The sequence below is a fragment of the Carassius gibelio genome, chromosome A5 (genome assembly GCF_023724105.1).
Source record: "Carassius gibelio isolate Cgi1373 ecotype wild population from Czech Republic chromosome A5, carGib1.2-hapl.c, whole genome shotgun sequence".
In the NCBI taxonomy this organism is placed as follows: domain Eukaryota; kingdom Metazoa; phylum Chordata; class Actinopteri; order Cypriniformes; family Cyprinidae; genus Carassius; species Carassius gibelio.
Genome location: NC_068375.1, coordinates 14,753,777 through 14,765,165, shown reverse-complemented (window position 1 = coordinate 14,765,165; position 11,389 = coordinate 14,753,777). Strand labels below are relative to the sequence as shown.

The 11,389-nt window shown below is 35.8% G+C and overlaps 2 protein-coding genes across 2 annotated transcripts in view; one reads left to right on the top strand and one right to left on the bottom strand.

Moving 5' to 3' along the window:
- The first annotated feature begins 559 nt into the window (after nucleotides 1–559).
- LOC127987786 (spermatogenesis-associated protein 22-like) lies at nucleotides 560–5,091 on the top strand. Its single transcript, XM_052590176.1, has 8 exons — nucleotides 560–841; nucleotides 1,170–1,226; nucleotides 1,528–1,668; nucleotides 1,802–1,940; nucleotides 3,064–3,385; nucleotides 3,590–3,695; nucleotides 3,767–3,864; nucleotides 4,845–5,091. The coding sequence occupies exons 2-8, from the start codon at nucleotides 1,193–1,195 to the stop codon at nucleotides 5,034–5,036; spliced, it is 1,032 nt and encodes a 343-aa protein (XP_052446136.1). The 5' UTR covers nucleotides 560–841; nucleotides 1,170–1,192; the 3' UTR covers nucleotides 5,037–5,091.
- A 423-nt stretch (nucleotides 5,092–5,514) lies between these two features.
- LOC127996151 (LHFPL tetraspan subfamily member 7 protein-like) overlaps nucleotides 5,515–11,389 on the bottom strand; it is a 134,399-nt gene continuing 128,524 nt past the window's right edge. The window contains exon 3 of the mRNA XM_052591924.1: nucleotides 5,515–7,655. Coding sequence (XP_052447884.1) covers nucleotides 7,429–7,655 — 227 coding nt within the window. The 3' untranslated portion in view covers nucleotides 5,515–7,428. The remainder of the gene's footprint in view (nucleotides 7,656–11,389) is intronic.

Genomic DNA, 11,389 nt, shown 5'->3' with positions numbered 1-11,389 from the left:
TTTCTTTGTCATTTACATAATCATCCATGTAACATCGAGGATTAACATACACACACATCTTAGCAATGAAGCCTTAGCAGAGTCAACGATGGCAGACATATTTTGCGTATATGAATTCTATTACACCTATATATTCTATATAGGTGACAAACTATTGAGAGAAATCTAATTTCTGACAGTAACATACTACTTGGCTGTTTCCAGTCAGATAAAAGAAGGCATTTAAAACTAGCCATAAAACCAAGATGCATGATACAGAAATGTAAACAAATATAATGAGAATTAAACCGTTTCAAATACATCTTTCACCTCTAAATCTCAGAACAACAGAACATTAATAATAATAAAAAGTGTACAAACAGATCAATGTTTTGATAGAGCCATCTATGTTTTAGGTTGATACAATAATATAATGATATAACTAGATTTTTGTTATAGGCCTACTGTTTGAAAATCTCATTAAAACGTTCTGTCTTCAGTTTATTTTTGACACTTTTAAAATGTCATTTTACTCAAACCATACACAGGCTTGCAAAAATAACCCTAAAATAAGAAAATACATAAAATCTGAGCATGCTTGCAATCAAACTGAATCAGTTTTTTAACTCGTGCTCTTTGAATCGAATTGTTCGAAAGAACCGATTCGAAGGTATGACTCGTGGTTCACAGTGCACGCGCCACTCCAACGACTCGCGCCAAAACGAATTCCTCGCAATAATGAACAAAAATGTTGTGAGACACTGAAGACTTAATATAAATTAAAATCACAGACACGCCTTAAAACACTAAATAAGCGCTTCCACTTAACACCTTTTCACTTCATTGACGTCATTTCGTACTGGTAAGCACAGCTTTATTCGTAAATATATGACCTTTTACTATTAGCGAGATCAGTTTAGCAAATACTAAAAAACCCAGCTTGAGTATTACATACGAAATCATTATAGAAGCTTTTAAATTAACATTTCAACAATGCTTACGATTTTGAGCCGAGTTGAGAGAACGAACAAGACAGAAAAGGTCATAAATTATCGACATAAACACACAAAACGAAGTTAAATCTTGACGAGAAACCAGACCACTGATAACTGGTAAAACGTGACAAAAGTTTATGAATATTTGGAAATGATTAATTTGACAATAATTCATTTTCACTTTTACACAATAAGCTCTCACTCAGTGATTTGTCAAGATGCGGAGGAATGAAAACCAGAGACCAAACGCAGGTATGATTTGCTGTCTATGATAGTAATTCTTAGGTTAACGTTACCTGTTTGGAAATACACAACAGAAAATAAGAGCTGGATTCGTTAAAAGTATGTCATCTACTATCTGAAATAATCTAGCTAATTAGTTGCAATTTAATATACTTATTATTTTCAGAGAGCTCTCTGTAACGTACATAAATTTGCCTACTCTGTAAAAATAACTGAACTGCTCATGTGCTAAAACAACAGTTTGCTGCAGTTAAAGTGTTATTCAGTTTGCTGGAGCCTGAAATCAAAGAAGAGTTTTGTCTTTCTGCAGGTTGTCTCTCCGTGCCTCTGTTTAATCAAAGGAAGAGGAGCAGGCTGCCTTTGATGTCCAATCCTTCAGAGAGTGAGCTCTTCACTACCAGCCACTACAATGAGACACAAACCTCCTCCTCTTCCTCCGCTGCTCTTCCCTGTATGTATTTCCACTGCACTAGTCTCATATCTAAAGCTGACGCAGCACCTTGATAAATGAGCTGATAAATGTCATTTTCTGTCTTTCATCAGTTATGTTTTATTTTCAAGCATAACCATAGGAATCTCTTTAGCTTTAGGTCAGAGTGGTCAGTGGAACCAGCGAACCTATCTTTCGTCACAGCAAGGCAGCATGAGATCTGCTCCTTCACCTGGTGTGGTGGGACGAGGATATGCACCTTTACCTCACCCAAAAAAACCTGCCTGTGTCTGGTACTCAACTGATGCTAAAAAAATAATGACTTTATCCTCAGAAAGGTCTTGAAGCTGCTGTGCCCGAATTGGTGCTATATTTCTTAATAAATGCAGGATTGTATTTTAGAGCAAAGATTTAAAACCGTAAAGCAAGCATTTAGCCAAACATATCAAGTTAAGATTGGTACCTTATAAGAAAAAAAGAAGCTATTTCTTCCTGAGCTGAGACTTAAAGAAACACTTATTATAGTATTTAAGTAATCTTAGGAAACACTAGTTCATCAAAAAAATGGAAATTTGGTGAAAATGTTCTCATCCTCGGGCCATCCAAAATTTGGATGAATTAAGCATAACATCACTTGATCATCCATGGATTATCTTTAAATGAATGCGTGCCATCAAAATAATAGACAAATCATCTGATAAAAACATCACAATAATCCACAAGTAATCCACACAACCAGTCCATCAATTAACATCTTGTGAAGCAAAAAGCAAATCCATCATTATCGGTTATTTGAACTCTCATTCTGACGGCACCCATTCACTGCAGAGTAAACATTGGTGAGCAATTGATGTAATGGTAAATTTCTCTAAATCAGAAACAAACTCATCTACATCTTGAATGACCTTAGATATTTTTTTTTGGGGGGGGGGGGGGGGGGGGGGGTTGGAACTATTGCTTTTATCTACATTAGTTAACAAGAACTAACAATAAAAAAATACTTGTAAATCATTTATTAATCTTAGCTCATGGACATTTCAACATTAAAATACATTATTAAATATATATATATATATATATAAAAAAAGGTGAAAAAAAATCATGAAATGTTTTGTTAATAATATTATTCAATGGACTAATGTTATCACGAACACAACTATATTTTTATTAACTGACATTAACAAAGATTAATAATTTATTAATTTCAAATATTTAGGTAAAGCATGTTAACTAATGGGATCTTACTGTGAAGTGTAACCCAACCTCAGAACACTCAAGTTGATTCTCTTACACTTAATAATATTAACTTGAATAAAACTGCTTGTTTAGACAGATTACTGAATTATGCACATTTTTAGTTATCCTGAAAAGCATTTGTGACATAATATTTTGTATTTGTCACAATTTTACCTCCAGGTCACAGACAGGGCAACAGAGGTCTCCAGTGAGGCAGGATTCGATGCCAGCAGTTGGATCCCAGCTTCATGGTGGCTCTCCAAGGAGCAGCTCAGTTTCGCTCAGCCAGCCCAGATGGTCCAGCAGTATCCACAATCAACAGTCCCCCAGACTTCTGTACTCTTCCCAGCAGTGTACCCCCACAGCAGGAATCACCCAAGGCCCTGGATCTCAGAGTCACAGTGGAAAGTGGAACTTCAGACCTGTTGGACAGTCAGCCAGTGGAATGTGGGCAAAAGAAAAGATGGGCACCTTAAGTGTCCGGACCACCCCTCAGCGGCAGGTGTGTGTCATTTCGTTTACAAGTCTAAAGTGGCGGTCACATTCAACATATAAAAAAAATCCAAAATGTAAAAATGCTTCTATTCCACTATCGTGCAATGCTGCAAACCTGTACTGCTTTTTTCAAATATGTTCTGCCTCTCAGTATAAAATGTTGTTTTATTTGTTCAGCTAACATTTCTGATTTACTCTTTCTCCTGGATAGAAGCCCCCTCGAGAGACATCACTGCGTGTTATTACTGCTGTTATTGAAGGCATGAAGTACTGGAGTCAGTACAAGAGCAGAGTACCAATGCTGTTTGAGATGTTTGGTGAGGGGACTATCACACACATTCTGTCCCCTTGATTTGAGTCTGTGTCTAACAGCTGTGTCTCTGCACAGCTACACTGGACTCTGCAGTTACTGTTGGAGAATACGGAGCAAAGAAATTTCTCATGAGGCATGGAAAAGAGGTGGTCCACTGCCTTTACTATGAGAATGTAAGTCTGAGAATACTGGTTCTCTTCTCTGAGAAGAGGTGCATCTTTTCGTCTTCCGTTTAATGCATGCATTTTTTACAAATGTATCATTTTATTTTATGATTAATTTTTTTTTTTATACACCACCATTCAAAGGTTTGGGGTCAGTAAGGATGCATTAAATTGAATAAAAGTGATAGTAAAGGTGTTTATAATGTTAAAAAAAAAATTTTTAATCATCAAATGTCTTTCTAGACATCAAACAATCCTGAAAATTGTTATATTAAATATTAAGCAGCACAACTGTTTTCAACATTGTTAATAATAATAATAAATTCTTGAATACCAAATCAGCATATTTAAATTATTTCTGAAGGATCATGTGACACTGAAGACTGGAGTAATGAAAATGTAGCTTGTCCATCACAGGAATAAGTTACATTTTAAAATATAATAAAATAAAAAATGGTTATTTTAAATTTAAAATTTAAAATTATTATATATATATATATGGTAAATAAATGCAGCCTTATTGACCATAAAATACTTATTTCACAAAGATTTTAAAAAAACAATCTTAATCCTAAAAGCTTGAATTGTAGTGTATATTTTTATACATATTTTGCATTAACTATATTTTATATTTCCAAGTTTAACGAATATGGTTTAAAGGAATAATTCTCCCAAAAATGAAAATTCTGTATTACTGAATTTATTACTGTAGGTGGCAGTAATTTCCCAAAGTATATATATTTTTAAAATATGGAAGTACAGTAGTTGGTTTGTGTCAGAGAAGACATTACAGATACACATCTTAAGAAACAATTAAAGAAACAAAATCCTGTCACTGGGTTATGAATTACAACTTCTTATTCTGAATTGTGCATTTTCTATTTTTTAAATAAGATGAACCATAATTACTGCACACTGTTATGTGATATTGGCAGTGGTTTAGACAACATAAACCTTGAGGTTTAAGTCTTTGTGTATTTGTTCTTCAGGATCAGACACTGCCCAGATTGATCAGAGGTCAGGCGCATCGCTGCGTTGGAAACTTCCACAGAGAAAAGGACATAATGACCTGTGTGTCAGTCCGAGCTGCTTCACTGTCAGAGCAAAGGAATGCCCTGGAGGCTGTGAGAGCATCAGATGCAGAGATGAGGGATGTGGTGCTGGCTCTCAGTGAAATGTGATGTGGATCGAGTGAGTAACATGAGAAACATTAAACTAGCACAGACTTATACTTAAGTTAGGGTTGGTTTTGGTTTAAGTAGTTAAGGAATGACCCATAATGGTCAGTGAATGTAAAACAGTTTTAAATCTCTGCTTTGTATCTGTAGATTTTGATTCACTTTGTAGATTAGATGCATTTGTAATATTTTATTTATTTGAATTAATATGCATTTAAAATATTTTATTTTGTATTTATATGCATACATAATCTTGAGTTATAATTAAGATGCATATAATTTTATTTCCTATGCAACTATGCATACATAATTTAAATTTGTGACAATTTATTTATTTCATTCAAATTTGTATGCATCATTTTTGAGTTCTAAATTCTGTTATTATATTGTTAATGGGTGCATTTAAAAAAAAACACTTGGGAAATATTTTTTTTAAAGATTTTTTGGTGTCTTCATTCAAATGCCATCAATTTGCTAAGTTTATGAAATGCTTTATTACAAAGAAGAAACACAACAGCAATTTGGTAAAGGTTAAACACAATGATGAGGTAACATCGCAAAATATCTCTTCCAAAAGGGAACCAAACATCAGGATGCCATGTTACAGAATTATTTACAACCAAAACATCACAGCACTAATCTACAAGATCTAAGATCAACCAGTGGTCAGACTTCACATGATTATATACAGAACTCGAGAATTCAAGTTGCCATCACTGTCAAGGCAATCGGAGGATGCCAGTGTACTCCTGCATAAACACATTTAAAGGGCCTGTTATGGTTGGCATTTCATGCCAGTTTAGTTGTGCTCTGTCCTCTGAGCTTCAGTTACCCCTTGTTTCACTGTAAGCATATCTATAGTATCAGAATTTGGTGTTAAATCTACAAAGAGGGCAGTTGAGGGCCAATGTTTTTTAGCCAGTCTGAACACATAATACACAAATGAATCAACACAAGAGCAAAAGTGAGCCAAGTGCAATATTTAATGATCCAAGTAGAAGCTTTAGCTTCACCGTATTGCTGTAACAAGAGTAAATGCATTAGCTTAATCGTTACAGCAAATCTGTCATGTCAAATCAGGACTGAATAGGTGGTCCTGTCTTGTTCAATGACTGGCTAATTTAACTTTAGTCATTTTGTTGATTTTTGCAACCCCTTCAAAACAAAACAGCTTTCAAGAAGCGCCAACATTAAAAACTTACGAGTTAAAACGAATCACCATTAAAGATAAAGACATGGGGAAATAATCACACAATGTTAATCCAACAAGAAAGCATTTACAAAATGTTTTAGAAGTAGTTTACCTGATGAAAGGTACTTAAGTCTTAATAATGGTCAAAAGGCACAAGTTGGTTAGAAGTTGGTATGTTCCAGAACATAGTGTCTCACTGTTAACGCAGTCCAACTTTAACTAAGAACAGCCTTGCTCCTGATTCGAGGAATCCTGAACAGTTCAGTACTAGGAGATGTTAAGGTAAAGGACGTGAAAGGAGAGTTCACAACACATCCTGTTCACTCATTTTGGGAAAACAAATGATTCACTTGTGGGATCATTTCACTTTCACATACAGTTGAGAAAAGTCCGTGCTTGTGGTCCATCCATGGCAGTCTGAAGCAACGGCCTGGTCCGCACTGTAAATACAGTCCCTTGATGGCCCTCACGAGGTTATTAGAAATAAAATGAAGAAAACTCAAGACAGACGCCTGTGAGGTTTCAGTTTACCTAAGCCACAGTGTTGGTCCTTGAATAAGTGATAAATCAGGTGATAAAACGGTCTAAAGTGAAACTTTTCCGACTGTCAAATTTACTGAGTTTGAGTTCAGATGAACTTGATGAAACTGTTCTTTTAAACCTGTTGGATCCATTAAAGGAAGTCCATTTCTTTTGTTATCCTTTCATTGCATGCTGATAAGCCTCAGTAAAATATGACTGGAAATTGTTACTCAATTTTCATTTAATTAGCTATTTTTTGTTTTGATCCTTGCAAACAAAATGTTTAAAAAAATACTAATTTGCACCATGGTCCATTATCCGTTATTTTCAGTAGTTAGTCCTTAGAGGTCTTTCAATCAAGAACAAAGCTTGAAAATAAATTAGAAAGAAGGGAAAGAACGGCCAAAATCCATATAATCCTTTTCAAATGAATTTGTCACCTGGCAGGTTGACTGTGATGAAAAAGAAAAGACCTTATCGAGAAAAAAAAAAACTATTAAAAACTAAAAGCCCAATGAGAATAGAGGGAATGAAGGGTTTTGAGTTCTGCTCCAGAGCAACATTATCTTCATGACATCATTACTGACCATGGCAAACGATGCTGAGACGTCACAGTCTGACCTTAAATTAATCACTTTATAGTTATGATGTCTGAGCGGGTTGAATGTTGTTGGTGGTGCTCTATAAAAGAGTGGGCAATGGGGTGGGTGACAGCTGCTCCTTGGGGGCATACTTAGCGAAAAAGGGCAGGAAGAGGGTGAGCATGACACCTACGATAGCCAGCATGTAGCCCCATCCTATCTGACACTCCCCGGCGTAGTAGATGTCCGAGTCTCCGCAGAAAGATTTGACCAGGCTGGAGCTGAGACCGAAGGGGTACACCAGTAAACCAGATGCCATGATGACCACTAGAGCAGAGAAACAGAGAGGAAGCAAATGAATTATAGGTGCATTTCAGAGAAATATAATGACATTTAGGTGTAAATAACACCACAAGACAATAACAAAACATGGTTAAGTGTTAGCTTTGAATTGTACTTTGATTTTAAAATAAAAGTTTCAGTCAAAACTATCATTTTAAAGTAAACGTACAATATATACATTTTTATGGTATCTTAATACATGTACATTTTGAACATTTGGAACGTATTAAATATAAAAAATTAATTAACTACATCAAAATTATATATAGTAGACCCCATAGTGGTTTTAAACGTGAAAGGGGACCGGGCCCCTTAAAAACAAATTCTGATCAGTCACTAATACTTGTATAGCAACAATAATGCTCATGGTGGCAGTGGAGAGCTGTGTTTCTACTGAACTGAGCATTAACAGAAGACAGGCCCACAATAGGGTTTGCAATTTTGCCATAGAAAAATATCAAATATATACAAAACCATCAGCCCACGTATGTCTGAAATCAAAATGAATTGAATGCTGACTGACAGTCCCTGAATGTGGGGCGTGTATGGGGACTGAGGAAAGCCATTAAGAGAGTTTCTGGCCGATCCATTTTCTCAGTCAGTATCCGTGCTCACTGCCCACGACTGAACAACTGTTAAAATCATTTGCTGTCAAATATCTATTAAATCAGGATCCATTGCTATGCGGGCAGAGTACATGCGTCTTCAATTTGATTGAATTATGGTCAAGTAAAAGCAATGCCTTTTAAAATGTTAAAAGTTAAAGAGTATTTCCATAGGCAACTATATAATATACATTGAGAGGAGACACAGTGGGTAAAATGTTATGATATAATATAATATAATAATATACCATTCAAAAGTTTTTAAAATTATACATTTATAATGTTACAAAATATTTATATTTCCAAAATAAACTGTTAATTGAACTATACGATTCTTTATCCTGCAAAAAATAAATAAATAAATAAAATCATGAGTTTCCATAAAAATATTAAGCTGTTTTCAACACTGATAAAAAATTTTTTGAGCACCAACATCATCAGCATATTAGAATGATTTATCATCACATGAATAAATTACATGCTCAAATATATTATTATTATAGAAAACCGATATTTTACATTGTAATAATTTTCCACAATATTACTGTTTTACTGTATTTTTGCTCAAATAAATGCAGTAAATTAGGCCCCCAGTACTACCGCATAACGTATTAATGGCTTAATAGCTATTTTTGCCCAGGGGCGCAGAATATCTTAATTTGTCTATTATCCTTCTTCAGCATCTCCACACAAAAAGACCCAGAAGCCCCACTCATCCCTGCAACCACACTAAGAACAGTGCTTCTCCTTCAGTTTAATGGCCTCAGATCCAGCTGCGCTCTATATTGGCCTGTGTTTATCAGCGGAGGCCTGACATCTCAAAGCTGCTCTGCTAATAACATCATAATGTCCTTCTCTATCTTTGCCTGTATGCACACAAAGACGCAGTGAAGTGCGGCTTCTCCTGCTGAGGGAAGTAACTGCTATCAGTGGATGTTTATACTCAGGGCATTCAATGAGACTCAACAAGCTACTCACTGAAATTTCATTTCGAAGGCAATCGAAAGACACACATTGAGATACAGCACTACTGTATGGAGTTTAATTAAAGCTGGTCAAATCAACAAGGGCTTCGCTGCAGAGGCTCGCAAAGCTCAGGGCCAATTGCGGTCTGGATCAGATAAAGGCTTGAGCCCGTGTGTGTGTGTGTGTGTGTGTGTGTGTGTGTGTACTTGTTTTTCTATTCTGGTGGGGACTTAAACCTGAATACACACAGACTCATGGGGACTCGTGTCACGGTGGGGACCTAAATTGAGGTCCCCACGGGTAAACAAGCTAATAAATTACACAGAATGAAGTTTCTTGAAAATCTAAAAATGCAGAAAGTTTCCTGTGAGGGTTAGGTGTAGGGATAGGGTTGGTGAAGGGCGATAGAAAATACGGTCTGTACAGTATAAAAACCATTACACCTATGGAGAGTCCCCACAAGGATAGCTGACCAGACGTGTGTGTGTGTGTGTGTGTGTGTGTGTGTGTGTGTGTGTGTGTGTGTGGGGCACACTGCTGTGTGACACTTCAAAGTCCACATCAACTTGATTCTCAAATTGCAGTGTTACAAAGCGGACTTGATGATATTTTGGTCATTTGTTTTCACATGTGGCTTTGATTCACAAATGATGAATAACATACTCTTAAAAGTGGCTAAATTTAGATTCAGGGTCAACAAGTACATAAAGCTAAATGAGTCAGTTCGCTTTAAAAAGAACATGCTCCAACAACAAAGACCTGCTTTAAAGAAATATTACAGGTTACATATAAGCATACCTGTCAAGTTTTGGATTTGAAAATAAGGGAAATTTTCCAGCGCCCATTGCGAGCAGTCCCACCACCCCAACAAAGCTCCAGTATCCCTTACATTTTAAGACAGGTGTTATAGCCCAAATTAAAACACAAAAGGGTATATATGAAGAGCATTTATTTAAAGGCTTATTTGCATATTTTCTGTTAATTTAACATTGCTTGTCTTTACATTTACATTTTATTTTAATTCCACACATTCTTTTCATTTCATATTGCTTTTCTTTAACAGTTTTTCTTTTCATTTCACATAACTTTTCTTTTACTCTTTTAGTGAGTTGTTGTACCAATTTGTTGCAGACTTTGCATTCTTTAAAAAAGTAAATTCGCTGTCCCATTTATCACGGTATTTACACATGGGTTTTGGTTTTTTGGCAGGTGTGCCTTCACTCTCTATTGTAGCATCCATCATCCGTCTCTGTTTTTTCTTTTGTTGTTGTTGTTTTCCCCACGTTTTAACTCATGTCATCTGACCTCACACACCCCTCGCGACAGGCTACTACAGGTGGGAGTTATCGCGAGACTAGTGACAGAGCTCAGATTGGGAATGTTTTTATTATTATTATTTTATTAATAACGCAGGTAAAAAAAAAAAAATAATAAAAATACGGGAGACTTACGGGAAAATACTAATACGGGAGGACGGCGGGAAAGAAGGGTAAAATACGTGACTTTCCCGGCCAAAACGGGATACTTGACAGGTATGCATATAAGTTAAGCTCTATTGACAACAACTAGGGCACATTGTCAGTTAACACAATAAATAATTCAGCATGAAAGGGAAGTTGCGATTTTTCTTTGTCTGTATCTGTATGACATACATTGAAGTGAAACTGCTTCTTGAACAATAAAGATGCAGGATTAGACTTGATTTTATACATCCCAGATTGATTGGATCACTACAGTTGATTTTGGATTTCATGGTGAATTAAACTCATCTATCAGCTCGAAATTCTGAAAAATACTTCCACTCGCCCTTACGAGTCTATATCTCCTCCAGAAGCCTGAGATCGGTACACCTTGACATTTTTTGTTCATGGTTCCTTGTTGGTGGAATGATCTTCCCAACCCCATATGGAATTCTGAATACCTGACAACATTCAAGAGACTCTCTTCTTCCAAAAGCACTTAAGTGCATCCTACTGAAAGCAAAAAACAAAACAAAAAAACCATCAACTCACTTTTAAACTTCTCGGTTTTATTTGCCTCTTTGTAATGAATCTCTTGTTGTTTTTCTCATTGGTAAGTTGCTTTGGATAGAAGTGTCTGCTAAATTAATAAATACATATACAGTACAGTCTTAAAGTTTGGACACAC

Bases quoted from the DNA above. Each gene is read 5' to 3' on its own strand.
- LOC127987786 (XM_052590176.1), top strand. From the start codon at position 1,193: ATGCGGAGGAATGAAAACCAGAGACCAAACGCAG. The intron at 1,941-3,063 runs GTACTCAACTGA...TTTTACCTCCAG, and splicing joins AAAAAACCTGCCTGTGTCTG to GTCACAGACAGGGCAACAGA. The intron at 3,865-4,844 runs GTAAGTCTGAGA...TTTGTTCTTCAG, and splicing joins ACTGCCTTTACTATGAGAAT to GATCAGACACTGCCCAGATT.